At 36.6% G+C, this 15925-nt stretch overlaps 1 protein-coding gene across 3 annotated transcripts in view; it reads left to right on the top strand.

The window, feature by feature from the left end:
* The window catches only part of Camkmt (calmodulin-lysine N-methyltransferase), a 328956-nt gene that overhangs the window by 9811 nt on the left and 303220 nt on the right, over positions 1 to 15925 (top strand). For all 3 annotated transcript variants that reach the window (XM_090337036.1, XM_090337034.1, XM_090337035.1), the window contains exons 2-3: positions 4700 to 4869; positions 11774 to 11838. In XM_090337036.1, coding sequence (XP_090193162.1) covers positions 4700 to 4869; positions 11774 to 11838 — 235 coding nt within the window. The remainder of the gene's footprint in view (positions 1 to 4699; positions 4870 to 11773; positions 11839 to 15925) is intronic.

The raw sequence follows: 15925 nt of genomic DNA, 5'->3' as shown, positions 1-15925 counted from the left end.
TTGAAAGGATTTTTAATCAACATTTTTGTGTTTACACTTATTCCTCATTAGTCAGTTTCCCATCACAGTAAGAAAATCAGAAACAATAAACTTCTAAAATTTCTATTGGTCCTTGACTTTAGAGCTCTAACCCAGGATTGAGTAGATGAATTGTTTTTTGGTCTTTGGTGGTGGGGCACTGAAGAGTGAAGAGAGTATGGCAGATCAAACTACTTAGTTATTGACAGGAAACAAAAGAGAAGAGGCTTGAATCCTACAGCCCCCTTTGAGGGCACACACACCTTGTAGTCATCCAGGGATCGCCTATGTGGCCCCATCTCCTAAAGGTCCCACTCTACTCAGCAGTGTCACCACAGGGTCTGATATTTAGCATGTGGGCCTTGGTGTGAGGGCATTCTACATCTACAGTATACATCTACATCTATCATCTGTTATATTCTAGTGCCTACATAACTCTTTCTTAAGTCTGTGATAGAACTGTTTTTCTTGGCTTTCCTATTGCCAGCACTTAGATTTCAGTGTTTTATACACTGCTAATTTAGTTACTACTCAGCATTTCCCTTATCTCTATCTTTTTGGGTTTCTTCTTTTTACGTTTTTCCTTCCCTCGTTAACTGCTATTAAAGGAGAGTTGTAAAGGATGAGAGATGACCTGTACATGACTGCCTTCTTTAGCCAGAAGTTGGTTAACTGTTAATTCACTCCCAGTGGGACACTTACATATGTCATATATTTTCATATACATACATATATATATATATACACATATTTTTTCCCCCAATTGTGGGGCTTGACCTCAGAGCCTGAGCATTATCCTTGGGCATTCTTGAGACTAGAGCTCTACCACTTGAGTCACAGCACCACTTTTGGCTTTTTCTGCATATGTGGTACCAAGGAATTGAACCTGGGTCTTGCGTGCTAGGCAAACACACTACCACTAGGCCATGCTACCAGCCCAATAATTTGGATATTATGTATAATATACAGTAGGTTTGGAAGGGCAAATTTTACAAGTGGTAGGTGATGAGGTTATTAGCCTGTTGAGATTCTCTAGCCAACAAAACTTCAAATATTATTTGTGGCATTGAAATAACTGAACCTTTAAGCCAAGAAGAAATATCAGAAATTATTTGATTTGGTATATATTTTTTTTGGGGGGGTGGTGGGTCATGGGGCTTGAAATATCAGAAATTGTTTGATTTGATATATATATTTTTTGGGGGGGGGGTGGGTCATGGGGCTTGAACTCTGGGCCTGAGTGCTGTCCCTGAGTTCTTCAGCTCAAGGCTACTGCCCTATCCCTTTAGCCACAGCCCCATTTCTCTGTTTTCTAGTGATTAATTGGAGATAAGAGTCTCATGGTAGGGAAGGAGTTTGGCCTAATGGTAGAGTGCTTGCCTAGCATGCACAAAGGCCCGGATTTGATTCCTCGGTACCACATACCTACAAAAAAACAGCCGGAGTGGTGCTGAGGCTCAAGTGATAGAGCTCTAGCCTTGAGAAAGTCCAAGGACAGTGCTCAGGCCCTGAGCTCAAGCCCAGGACTGGCAAAAAGAAAAAAAAAGAAAAAAAGAAAGAAAAGAGTCTCATGGTGTTTAGTACCTGGGCTGGCTTTGAACCATGATCATCTGATCTCAGATGAGTAGCTAGAAGTACAGTTGTGAGCCACCCCACCAGGCTGATTTGATATTTTATTATAGTAATTACTCTTACCTGATATGGATCACATAAAGAATTGTTTTATTTGTTGTGAATAAATGTATTCACAACATTACTTTTAATAAATATGGCCTTGTAGATCATGGGTTAATTTAAATTATAAAAGTCTTTTCTAGCCTCCTTGGCACAGGTCGAAATTTTCTTAATAAGGACCAAGAATCACAACAAATCAGAGAAAGGCTGGATAAGTGGGACTGCATTAAACTGCAGAGCTTCTGTATGGCAAAGGACATAGCTAGTACATTAATTAGGAAGCCTACATAATGGGAGAAGATGTTCACTAACTATACAACAGACAAAGGCCTCATATCTAAAATATATCAACAGCTCAAAAAATTGAATCACTCCAAAACTAATCTCCAAAGAAACAACCATCCCATTAAAAGATGGGCCAAAGACTTAATGAGAGTCTTCTCTGAAGAAGAAATAAAAATGGCTTATAGACACATGAAGAAATGCTCAACATCTCTGGTCATAAAAGAAATGCAAATCAAAACAACTCTAAGATTCCACCTCACTCCAGTTAGAAAGGCCAGGATCAAGAAAACTAATAACAACAGATGCTGGAGGGGATGTGTCCAGGAGGGATCACTACTACACTGTTGGTGGGAGTGCAAACTCGTTCAACCACTATGGAAAGCAGTATGGCAGTTCCTCAAAAGACTAAACATAGAGCTCTCCTATGACCCAGCAATTCCACTACTAGGCATTTACCCAATTGTCCAGAAACAAGGACATACTAAATCCACTAGCACAACGATGTTCATTGCAGCACTATTTACCATAGCAAAGATATGGAACCAACCCAGATGTCCCTCAGTTGATGAGTGGATCAACCAGATGTGGTATTTGTACACAATGGAATTCTATGCTGCTGTCAGAAAGAACGACATGGCCCCATTTTTTAGGAAATGGAAAGACTTACAAAAAATCCTATTAAGTGAAGTAAGCCAGACCCAAAGGAACATAGACTCCATGGTTTCCCTCATTTGTCATAATCAGTAGAAACCTTGGGCTCTCCTAGCAGAGATTTGCAATAGAGCAAAACCTAGATACATAAGGCCATATAGTATGAGGCTAAATGAAAGGACCTCTAGGATATAGAAACAAAAGCCATATAATGAGTGATTGTTGTCCTTAATGTACTATGTTATCTCTCATCTCTTGCCATCCCTTGGTTATCTCATATTGTTATTGTATCTCACTTTGTTATCTGATATATTGGATATATTTGTATTTGGTTATTTGAAATTGGATAGGGAAGGGGGGAAAACAAGATGAGGGGTGGGAGTGGAGGGGAGGGAAATGGGGACCAAGACAAGAGAAAGGGTATCAATGCATGTGAATTAATGCACCTTTTTTTCTGGTGAATATAATGTAACCCTTCTATTAATTACAATAAAAATATATGAAAAAAAGTCTTTTCTAAGATTATGTATGGGACAACTTAATTTATTACATTGGTGATTTATGGTGCCATTATTTTGACATTATCAATTTAATTATTAGAATAATGTGAATGTTTTTGTTGTTTGTTTTTTCATGGGGCTTTGACTCTGGACCTGGGCACTGTCCCTGAGCTCTTCAGCTCAAGGCTACCTCCCCTACCTGTGGCATTGTCCCTGAGCTCTTCAACTCAAGGCTACTACTCAATCCCTTGAGCAACAACACCACTTCCCATTTTCTAGAAATTAATTGGAGGTAAGAGTCTTAGGTCTTTTTGTGTCCTGGCTACCTTTGAATCTTGATACTTAGATCTCAGCCTCCTGAGTAGCTAGGATTACAGGTGTGAGTGACCGTGGCCGGCAGAAAAGTTCTTTTTTTTTTTTTGCCAGTCCTGGGCTTGGGCTCAGGGCCTGAGCACTGTCCTTGGACTTTCTCAAGGCTAGAGCTCTACCACTTGAGCCTCAGCACCACTTCCGGCTTTTTTGTATGTATGTGGTACCGAGGAATCGAACCCGGGTCTTCATGCATGCTACGCAAGCACTTTAACCACTAGGCCAAACTCCCCACCCCAGAAAAGTTCTTATAATAACTTCTACTGAATAATTTTTCTGCTTCTTAAACATAAGTGACAGATAACAAGACCTTGCTTTTGGTAAAGGCTTTTAAAATGTTTTTTTTTTTTCTATGAAATTTTCAAAAAGAGGTATCTGATCCTCCATGTAAAAGACTATTCTAAACTTCTTGAAATTTAACTTTTATCTTCTAATTTATGGTACTACTTCATGGTTAAAGGTTGGGTTCATCTTCTCAGTTCTTTTTTTCTGAAACTAGCAAACATTCTTAGGCGAAAACTGGTCATGAAACCTGTGCTTAGCAGTTTACCTTTTCCTCCCCCTCTCCTCCTTTCTCCCTCCTCCTGCCTCCTCCATGTCTTCTCCTCTTCTCTCCTCCTCCTCCTCCTCCTTCCCCTTCCCCTTCCCTTTCTCCTCTTCCTTCTCCTCCTCCCTCCTCTTACCCCCTCCTGTTCCCCCTCCTCCTCTTTCTCCTCTTCCTCTTCCCCTTTTTTTTTCTCCTGGTTCTGGAACTTGAACTCTGGGCTCTGTTCCCTGTGTTTCTTTTGCTCAAGGCTAGTGCTCTCCATTTGAGCCACAGCATCACTTCTGTTTTTTTTCTGAGTAGTTTATTGGAAATAGTGTCAAGGACTTTCCTGCATGGATGGTCTTCCAACTGGATCCTCAAATCTAAATCTATCTTCTGAGCAGGTAGGACTACAGGTGTGAGCCACTGGTGCCTATCTCATTTATATTCTTCTTAAGATATATTAGATTGGTAAGTTTTCATTATGTTCTTAGTTCTTCAGTGTGTCTAATTATGTTCTTAAACATCTTACGTATCTTTCCTTGTGTTTAGTAGGAAGTTGGTTGGATTACCTAATCTACCATTTTGTGAAGTGAATGTTTCCTTAGCACCTAACACTTAATTAGCATTTTGAACGCTTAACTAACAGGCTTAATGTTTGATTTTTATTCCAAAGGTTCTGAAGCAGAAACAGCTGGATGATTGCCTACGACATATATCTGTAAGAAGATTTGAATCATTTAATCTGTTTTCAATAACAGAAGCCAAAGAAAGGGAAACTGAAGAAGATGGCCCATGGGTCCAATATACAAGTGTCTTCTATCCTGAATACAGTATCTACTTAAGGTAACCAGTGTTTTAGTTTAAAAAGTTAGTTAAAAAATAACTGATAGCCATTATTCCTTCGGTTTAATTTGCATGTCTTCTTTATGAGAATTTAGGTATTGCAACTTTGTGTTAGAAAAATCCTATTGCTTTAACTGGGTGTGATCAGACTACTGAAAAAATACTTAGGAATATGGCAAGTTTTGAGGATATATTGAGCTGTTCTCTTATAACATTAGATAATGATAAAAAGCCACTTCTTCTGGACACAAAGGAGGCTGTAAGTTAAAACAATTTTTTTCCAAAGTACTCTTTAAGCAGTAGTTATCTGAAAAAAAAAATCAAGCTTAGGTATTTTTCCGTGCATGTTTTGTGATTTTCAGGTTAGAACCTGAAAAATAGAGGGTGAGGGAGGAAATTGAACCTAACGTAGATATTGGGAAAAGCACACACTGTTCTGGCTTTAGAATTGTTAGAAAAGACAAGGGAGTTCAGACTAAAGTAACAAGATACACGTTTTTACTGAATTAATTTTCTCACAGTTATATTCTAACATACTGCAATATTACTGTAGTTGTTTCCTTTTTTTTCTTAAATCGGGCTTTTTCCAACAGGATTTCATATTTTGAAAAGGAGGGGCACATTTAAATAACTGAAAGAAGAGGCATGATTAATTAAGGCTTTGGTGGGGCTAGGAATAATTTTAAGAAAAAAATTTTGTTGGTGAACGATGTCTATTTATAGCATATGCATCTTGAACTGTTTTAGTTTTAAATATACAAGTTTTAGAAAGTATTGCATTAGCTAAAAATTTGGAATTTGTATAGAATTTACTAGGCTAGGCAAGGACTAACAACTAGAGTCTGTTCCGTTTGTTTTATTGAAAGCACCAAGTAAGAGAGACAAATTTGGGGCTTAGGAGCTTGCTATACAATTGTACAAAAATTTAAATGAAATACTTCAATTTGCCTTCTACTCTAAAGGAGAAAATTCTATTTAGTCTTTGGTTAGGAAGGAAAGAAAAGTATTATTCAATCCTTCCTAGTCACCACACACAAAGCTAAGTGTTTTGATGTTTTCTATTTCATTGATGTATTCTGTTTCAGGCAATACAGTAACTATAGGAAATAGGAGTAAAAACGGTTAAACAGAAAATTAAAAAGAAAGAAAAAGAGTGATCCAGTAGAAGTCTTCAGGTATTCATCTTAAATCTTTTCACATTGATTGCTAAAAAGTTTTCTTAGACTCAAAAGAAATACTCTGAGGGAGTTAATAAGAGGATGTTTGTGAATTATCTTATTCATATTTTTCAAAGATACATAAGCAGTAGCCTAACTTAATGCTTTGACAATTGACAGTTATTTTCTGTTAGCCTTATATAAGGATAAAGACATAGAGAATTCTCCATGTGGCAGGGTGCTGGTATCTAATACTTGTAGATCTGACTTCTCAGGAGGCTGAGATTTGGAGCATTTTGGTTTGAAGCCAACTAGTAGAAAGTCTATAAAACTCTCTCTAAAACAATTAATGAAAAGCCAGACTGGAGGTATGACTCAAATAATAGTGCACTAGTTGAAAAAATAATCTGAACAATTGTGATGCAGTGAGTTCAAAACACTGGTACTGGAAAAAAAAATTCTGCCCTACACCCTATGATTCTGGGCAAAATGTCTGATGATAAGATTCCCAAGATTTGTTATCCTTTATTTCTGTTTGAGAATGATTAACTCTTAGTTTAAACATTTGTTTGAAAATTAGAGTATGTCTCTTAATTTCTTGACAACGTCTTTTTGTTTTTTTTCTGGCACCTTTCTTCTCTTAGAAATTTATGGAGGAAACTGTTGCTATTAGACAGATGGATATGTAGAAAGCTTAAAGCAGGCCAGGAGATGTTTATAATAAAATCTTTTCTAAAAATTATTTCTTCCTGCTTTAGAAGCTGAAATTTATTATTGTATAGAGTTTGCTTTCCAGATTCTAGTTACTATCTTGACATGCTATATTTTAAGTTAGTTTCACTATGGCAGAAATTTATGTATTCTGCAAGTTTTAAAATGCTTTCAATATTATGGAACCATACAAGTACCTGAGTCGTTCATTTATGAATGTATATATGTTTTAAAGATATAGCAAAAGCTGAGAGGCCTGAACTGTCCTCTTTTCTTTGAGTGAGACTACTGTTGCTATGGTAATTGCTAAATTAGAATGCTGGTACTCTACTTTCAGCTTGTCCTAAGAGCTTAGAATGGGCAGGAAGTCAAGAAGGTATCTCTCACTGTGTGCATCTTTTTAATAGAGTAAATACACTTCAGTGAAATTATATATTGCTTCTCTAAGTGAAGGAACAGACAAATCAAACTAGCACTGCTGAATTTAGTATATACTTTGTGAGTAAGGAGAAACTAGTAATGAGAAATGACATACTTATGAAATTGAATGAATTGTAGGTTTTCTGGTAGGTATTGAATATTGTATATTGGTGTGTTATTTTAAACCTGGCAATTTTAACCACTGAGCAAATATGAATTTTGAGCTTATATTTTAAAGCATAGTTTTAATATTACCTATTTTATTAATAAGAACTGATTATTAAACAGCTTTTCAATATATCCAGCATGTGCAGAATATTCCAGTATAATGAGTTATATTTTCATGTAACTCAGTTGCAATGTATAGGCTTATTATAACTTAGTTTTCTATTTAATTTTAGGCTCTACCCATGCTTGTTTGTGGATTTTAATATATTTACATATAAATACATTTCAAGCTTCAGTAAATTGAAATGTTGAACATTTTCTAATTTTCCTATACTACATGTAGAAAACATCTGCTAATATCCTATAATATGTGTAAGATTTAAAAAAAAAGTCTTCAGCTTTGTTAAAAAGCTACTTATTTTCTTTCTGAAAATTCTTGTTTGTTCTTCGACAGCATTTTAGGATTCATTACACTTTTTTGGGGGCCCAATTTTCTAGTAAATAAAGATAAAATTTGTGCAAATATGGTCAAAATACTTCATTATTTTGTGAAAGTGGTACTACAAAGTTTGTTTTGATTGGTTTGAGACACAGAGAGAGGATAAGGAAGAGTGTAGAAGAGGGTGAGTCTACTCACCGAGTAGAGAAATCATTGTGTAGCATACTGTTTCAGTATATTTTTAGTGTGTTAACCATGTTGTACAACCATCACCATGATGTGTATCTAATATATAATGATACTAGGGTAAATGATATATGCATCACCTCACCCATCTATCATTGCTTTGTGTTTGGCACATTCAAAATATTCTCTGCTGGGGCTGGGAGTTTGGCCTAGTGGTAGAATGCTTGCCTAGCATGCACGAAGACCCAGGTTCGATTCCTCGGTACCACATACATAGAAAAAAGCCAGAAGTGGTGCTGAGGCTCAAGTGGTAGAGCTCTAGCCTTGAGAAAGTCCAAGGATAGTGCTCAGGCCCTGAGCTCAAGCCCATGACTGGCAAAAAAAAAAAAAAATTCTCTGCCTGCTGTGTGTGTGTGTCTGTGAGCACACGCACACATGTATGCATGAGTACCAGTCCTAGGGCTTGAACTCAGGTCTTGAGTGCTCTCCTTAGCTTTTTTGCTTAAGTCTGATACTCTATTTCTTGACCTGTACCTCTACTTCTGGCTTTTTGCTGGTTAATTGGAGATAAGAATCTTATGGACTTTTTCTTCCTTCAAACCTTGATCCTCACATCTCAGCCTTCTGAATAGTAGGATTGTAGGCATGAGCCATTCGTGCTTGTTTTTCTGTCTGTTATTTTGAGAGAATTTATTATTTGTTTAGTTAGTTTTACCATTCTAGAAACTAGACATCATTACATATATGTCAATATTTCCTTCCATGTTCTTTTTTTTTTTTTGCCAGTCCTGGGCTTGAGCTCAGGGCCTGTGCACTATCCTTGGACTTTTTCAAGGCCAGAGCTCTGCCACTTGAGCCCCAGCACCATTTCCGGCTTTTTTCTGTATGTAGTACCAAGGAATCGAACCCGGGTCTTTGTGCATGCTAGGCAAGCACTCTACCACTAGGTCAAACTCCTGGCCTCCATGTTCTATATTACCTTTTCATTTTCTTTTTTTTTTTACCCAAGGTAATATATAGAGGGGTTACAGTTACATTCATTTTTTTAATAATAGTATTCTTTGATACATGGAAGTGTCTAACTTACCTGGTTTTTCTTTTGTTTTAAGCTTCAAGGTTTTTTTTTTTTTTTTTTTTTTTTGTGGGTCGTGGGCCTTGAACTCTGGGCCTGGGCGCTGTCCCTGAGCTCTTCAGCTCAAGGCTACTGCCCTACCCTCAGAGCCAAGCCTCACTTCCTGTTTTACTAGTAATTATTTGAAGATAAGAGTGTCATGTTCTCTAGTGCCTGGGCTGGCTTTGATCCACATATCTCAGTCTTCTGAGTAGCTCAGACTACAGGTGCAAGCCACTGCGCCTGGCAAGCTTCAAATTTTTTTAATTTGGCAGCTTCTTTAAAAAAAAAACAAAAAAAAAACCCCTGTTCAAAAAGATACCTCTTCTTATGACCTGTATCTTAGTTTTTGTTTTCTAGGCCATTTCTTTGGATGAAATTCACAAATCTGTAGTTCTATAATAGCTTTAGGTAACTAGGGGAAAAAAATTCATTGGCTCAGAGGAGAATAATCTATTATCAATTAAAATTAGAAAACAAAATTTTGGGAGTTTGAGAAAAAGATGAAGTTTTATACTTTAAGATATTGTGACAAAGTTTTTATTGTCCTAAAATTAATTGCTAGGATATACTAAGTCTGATATAAGGATTAGCTTTGAAAAAATCCCTGGTAAGCATTTGTTATAACCACGGAATCTAGACAAAAGGTAGGTAAATAGCTTACAGATTAAAGGGTTGACAGGACCTAATAGAGTTGACACTTGAATAAAGTATTTGACTGATTGGACAAAGCACAATCCTTAAGTTTGGGACAAACAAAAGAAAACTTGAAGTAATCAATTTGAATTTTTACCAAACTGCATTTGTGTTAGCTTTCGTACAATTAGCACTAATAGTGTTGAGGACAATGGTCATTCACATTCTCTCATGAGATACTGTCTCTTAAGATTTCTCAACCCTAATAATGTCATAGGTAATTGTTTTCCTTTTTCTTTCTTTCTTTTTTTTTTTTTTTTTTGCCAGTACTGGGCCTTGAGTGCCATCCCTGAGCTCATTTTGCTCAAGTCTAGCCCTCTATCACTTGAGCCACAGTGCCACGTCCAGCTTTTTCTGTGATTAATTGGAGTTTTGAGTCTCATGGACTTTGCTGCCTGGGCTGGCTTCAAACTAGGATCTTCAGATCTCAGTCTGCTGAGCAGCTAGGATTACAGGTGTGAACCACTGACTCCCAGCTTGTTTCTCAGTTTTATATTTAATTTAGGGTTATGAATGAGTTCAGTAGACCCAGAAACACAACAAATTAAAGAAAGTTTGGACAAATGGGACTGCATTAAACTGCAGAGCTTTGTATGGCAAAGGACATAGCTAGCAAGTTAAATAGAAAGCCCACAGAGTGGGAGAAGAGCTTTACTTGCCATGTAACAGACAAGGGCCTCATATCTAAAATATACCTACAGCTCAAAAAATTGAAAATATTCCATTAAAAGGTGGGCTAGGGGCCAGGAGTTTGGCCTAGTAGTAGAGTGCTTGCCTAGCATGCACAAAGACCTGGGTTCGATTCCTCAGTACCACAAACATAGAAAAAAGCCAGAAGTGGTGCTGTGACTCAAGTAGTAGAGCTCTAGCTTTGAGAAAACCCAAGGACAGTGCTCAGGCCCTGAATTCAAGGCCCAGGACTGGGGACTGGGGGGAATGGTGGGCTAATGACTTAAAGAGAGACTTGTCTGAAGAGAAAATAAAAATGGCCTATAGACACATAAAGAAATGCTTGACATTTCTGGCCATAAAATAAATGCAAATCAAAACAACTTTAGGATTCTACCTCAGTTACAGTGGACCTTATTATGAAATCTAATAACAACAGATATTGGTGGGGATGTGTCCAGGAGATATTGCTACTACACTGTTGGTGGGAGTGTTAACTGTTTCAGCCACTGTGGAAAGCAGTATGGTGATTCATCAGGACTAAACATAGAACTCCCCTATGATCCAGCAGTCCTACTCCTTGGAATTTACCCAAATGTCCAGAAACAAGGACATGCTAAACTTACTAGCACAACGATGTTCATTGCAGCACTATTTACCATAGTGAAGTCATGGAACCAACCCAGATGCCCCTCAGTAGATGAATGGATCAAGAAGATGTGGTACTTATACAGAATGGAATTCTATGATGCCACCAGAAAGAATGGCATCGTCCCATTCATAAGGAAATTGAAAGACTTGGAAAAAATCATATTAAGTGAAGTAAGCCAGACCCAAAGGAGCAGACTCCATGTTTTCCCTTATTTGTAATAGTTATTACACGTCTAGGACTCTGCTAGCAGAGGATTACAATAGCTCAAAACCTATGCACATAAGGTCATATAGGATGAGACTAAACGAAATGAACTCTAGGATATTAAAACAAGGTTTATATTTGTGATTGTTGTTCTTAATGTATTATATGGTTATTTCTTGTCTCTTTTTTTCCACGTATGGTTACTGTATCTGACTTTGTTAAGAACATACCATTACATAACTAAAATAATGATTAAGAATTGATTACTTTTTAAAGATGTTGATTATTCATTTAAAATGTCATTGCATCAAATATGTTGAAGGGTACGATCTCTTTTTTTCCTTCTCCCTCTAGTGGGCAGAAAATATTTTAAAAATATGAAGTGGAAGAGTTTATAAGGACTGAATCTATCATACTATTGTTTCAGCTTAAAAAAAAATCAAGCTACTAGTTTTCAGAATCATTAAAGAAAATGTTTTGTTCCTTTGTAGGCGCGATAGTGGATTCTTGAATATTGAAGATGTTCTTACCAGCTTTGACAATACAGGAAATGTTTGTAAGTTATATGCTAATGCTATAGAAATATATTTAATGTTTTAAGTGAATGCAGAGTTTTTACTGTAGTTATTAATGTATATATAATATCGTTATACATGCATATATATATATAAATATATATATGTGTTTATATATACATATAGCCCAAACTGTTAATGTTTTTAGCTATAAAATAAGCCTCATAAAAGATGCATTCTACCAAATAATGTTTGAACTTATTTTCTAAATAATACATTAAAAATATAAAATTGTAAAAAAAAAAAAAAGCTGTATTCTATTTGGCTGTGGCATTTTTTGCACTTTGCTGGATTGTGTGTGTGAGACAGAATCAGATGGAACACTGGCTCTCTAGTAATGTCCTTTTTGTTCCTTGTTTTCATTGCTTTCTCAATTAATCCAATACAAGGTCTCTTTCTTTGCTGTGTTTTGGGAACTTTCTATTCCACTTTGCTCTTTAAATACAGATTAAACCCAGGCCATGTTTTCCATGATGCTGATATATTTTAATACTAGAGTGGTTTAGTTTTTTAAAAAATTGTGTTTTATTGTTGGGGTGATGTATAGAGGGGTTATAGTTACATTTGTTAGGTAGTGGGTACATTACTTCTTCTTTTTTTCTTTTTTGGTTGTGGGACTTGAACTCTGGGCCTGGACATTGTCCCTGAGCTCTTCAGCTCACAGCTACCGTCCTCCTCCTTTAGCCACAGCACCACTTCCAAAGTAGGTACATTATTTCTTGAACATTGATACCTCTTCCCATGTTTTTCTCCTACTTTCATTTATTCCACCCCCTCTCAATCATGTTGTTTTTCCACTTCTTTCCTATTTCAGAAATGCAGACTTATAAACAACATACCAGGAACCAAAGTCAGATACAGAATGGTTTAGTTTAATACACTTTTACTTTTCAGCTAAGTTTTTAAGTGGTAACAGATTTCTGCACTGAGGTCACTTAAATAATTCTACAATTATGTCATATGATGAAAGAAGTCAGCTTCAAAGATAAAGAATATCTTTGCCACTGACAAAAGCTGTATCCTCCTTCATGTTTGTTAAATACAGTACTTATCTTCTTATATTTACTATTAATGAAATATGATAATTTCAGATGTTAAAAACAGCACACAAATAAGGTGTTTCTAAAGGAAATTACAGTACTATAACTATTTAATGTCCATACTTAACCAGCATGCTTGTATAAAGAAAAAGTACTGTTTCATCAAATGCATGGATGTGCTCTTTTATCCATATTATAGCAAGGTTTTAAACATATAGAAAAGTGTGCTTTGTCACTAAGGCATATTGGCATATTTGTGCTTTTTCTATAAATGTTCTTAAATTTTCCTGAAATATTTAAAATAGGTTTCTCTTCCATAGACAGTGGCAGCTATACCTTCATTTACAGTAGGTATACCTATCCTCTGACAATTACTGAATTCTTTCCCACTTAGGCATATCTTTTTGTTGTTGTTGTTGTTTTAAACCAAAGGCTAGGCTCGGATTGAGCAGGGAGTGCTAATGGTGGTTGAGAAGATATTCTCCTCTTTCACTGGACTAATGTTAAATATCATTAGGTCAGCGCTCTGCATATGTACTTTAAAAATATTATCCTGGGTCCTGAAAAATGCAGATTTTTATTTATTTTATTTTTTTAGAGGCTTGAAGTTAGGGTCTGGGTGCTGTCCCTGAGCTCATCTATTCAGGAATAGTGCTCTACCACTTCAAGCCACAGTGCTCAATGTTAATTGGAGATAAGAGTCTCCAGGGGAGGACTGGGAGCATAGCCTAGTAGTAGAGTGCTTGCCTAGCATGCACAAAGCTCTAGGTTTGATTCCTGGGTGCCACATATACAGAAAAAGCCAGAAGTGGCACTGTGGCTCAAGTGGCAGAACACTGTCTTTTGGCAGAAAGCGTGTCCAAGGACAGTGCCCAGACCCAGGGAAAGAGGAGAGAGAGAGAGAGAGAGAGAGAGAGAGAGAGAGAGAGAGAGAGAGAGAGAGAGAGAGAGAGAGAGAGAGAGAGAGAGAGAGAGAGAGAGAGAGGGAGAGAGGGAGGGAGGGAGGGAGGGAGGGAGGGAGGGTGGGAAGGAGGGAGGGTGGGAAGGAGGGAGGGAGGGGGAGAGAGAGAGAGAGAGAGAGAGAGAGAGAGAGAGAGAGAGAGAGAGAGAGAGAGAAGGAGAGGGAGAGAAGGAGAGAGGGAGAGGGAGAGGGAGTTTTTCTGCCTAGGCTTTAGATCTCAGCCTCCTGAGTAACGAGGATTATAGGGGCATGAGCCACCATTTCCTGGCTCAGAATTTTTGCATCAGAAATAAATTGTATTCTGACTCAGTATGAAATAGGCCACTAGCTGGCAGCATTATATAAAATAAACATAATTCCTAAAGGTCTAAACTATTATGCGTGAATAACCATTTTATTCTGTTTTTCTCATTTTCTTTTCCCCAAGTTGTGGTTGCACTGACAAATAGATAAATTGCATGCTAAAGGTATTTTTTCACTGCTGTCTATTGTTTGGTAGGAAAGTCTAAAACTTTGGAATGAGACCATCTACATTTAAACCCTAGCTGTGAAGTTCTTCATGAATAATTTATATGATCTCTGTGAGTTCCAATTTTCCTCATTTTTTTAGAGATTAGATAGGATGCATATCCAATGATGATAGCACACTGCTTTCCTCAGAGTGACACTTAATAAACAGATACTATTTATTACTACTGGTTTGTAATAAAATTCTTGAATAATAAAATGATGTTCATAAATATGTATCATTTTTATTTTTTTGTATCTGTTAGATTTTTATTTATTTATTTTGCCAGTTCTGGACCTTGAGCTCAGGACCTGAGCACTATCCTTGGGCTTTCCTCAAGGCCAGTGCTCTACCACTTGAGCCACAGCAGCATTTTTGACTTTTCTATGGTACCGAGGAATCGAACCCAGGTCTTTGTGCATGCTAGGCAAGCACTCTACCACTAGGTCGAACTCCTGGCCCAATCAATTCGATTTTTTTTTTTATTGAAGAATTTATTAACATTGATTTTTACATCATATTTCAAATGGTGTATTTAACAAACAAGTATTCAAGAAGGGAATCTCTATATATAATCACTTATATATATGGCACTTAGATTTTAAAACATAATTAAAATTAGACTGAGGGTTTGTATGTCATAGATATATTAATCTATGTAATAAAACATGTCTATAGAGTCATAGATCAGGTAGATTTTGAAATTAAAAAGGTATTAAGAGTTATTCTGATTTATTTTTGTTGTTGTTGTTGTTCATGGGCTTGAATTTTGGACCTGGACATTGTCCCTGAACTTCTTTGGCTCAAGACTAGTAATTAACTACTTGAGCCACAGCATCACTCCCAGCTTTTTTGAGTAGTTTATTGGTGATAAGGGTCTCACTGACTTTCCTATCCCTCGCTGGCTTCGAACTGTGATCTTCAGATCTCAGCCTCCTGAATAGGATTACAGTCCTGAGGCACTGGTGCCTGGCTTAAAATAAACTATTTTGATTAAAATAATACATTACAAGAATTAGATAAATTATCGAATGGTAGTTTATTACGATGTATGTCATAAATGGGGTCTTAACAACATAAATATTTTGTCAAGTGATAGAACTGCTAATAAAAATAATGTGCACCAGATCATGTTTGGTGTACTATTTACTATTTTGTTTTTTAAGTTTACTGATACTTCATTTAATAACTAGTAAATTGATCCAAGATCTTTTCAATAAAGCCAGTAAGTAATCATGCTAACTTTTATATAATCATAGGCATCAAGTGATCATGTAGTGAAAAAGTAATTTTCAACTTAATGTTTTAACAATTTGATTTTTTTAATGTTCCAAAAAATATTTATTTATAAAAATACAATGGGATAAGTTTATGCTAGGAAATGCAGCAATAAATACAGTTGAAGAAAACAGAGCAACTCCACATGGATACATTGGCATAAATGAAGGCTTCAACTTATTACACTGGTAAAGTTAGGCTGAGTTTATGACTAGATAACCCAGCAGAGGGCACCATAATCATAATTCTGTCTGCATCATGCAGTTGGAATAAATAACTTG

This window comes from Megascapheus bottae, chromosome 7 (assembly GCF_031878675.1).
Source record: "Megascapheus bottae isolate mThoBot1 chromosome 7, mThoBot2.hap1, whole genome shotgun sequence".
NCBI classification, from domain to species: domain Eukaryota; kingdom Metazoa; phylum Chordata; class Mammalia; order Rodentia; family Geomyidae; genus Megascapheus; species Megascapheus bottae.
The sequence above is the reverse complement of the archived record's forward strand: the minus strand, read 5'-3'. Positions and strand labels throughout refer to the sequence as shown.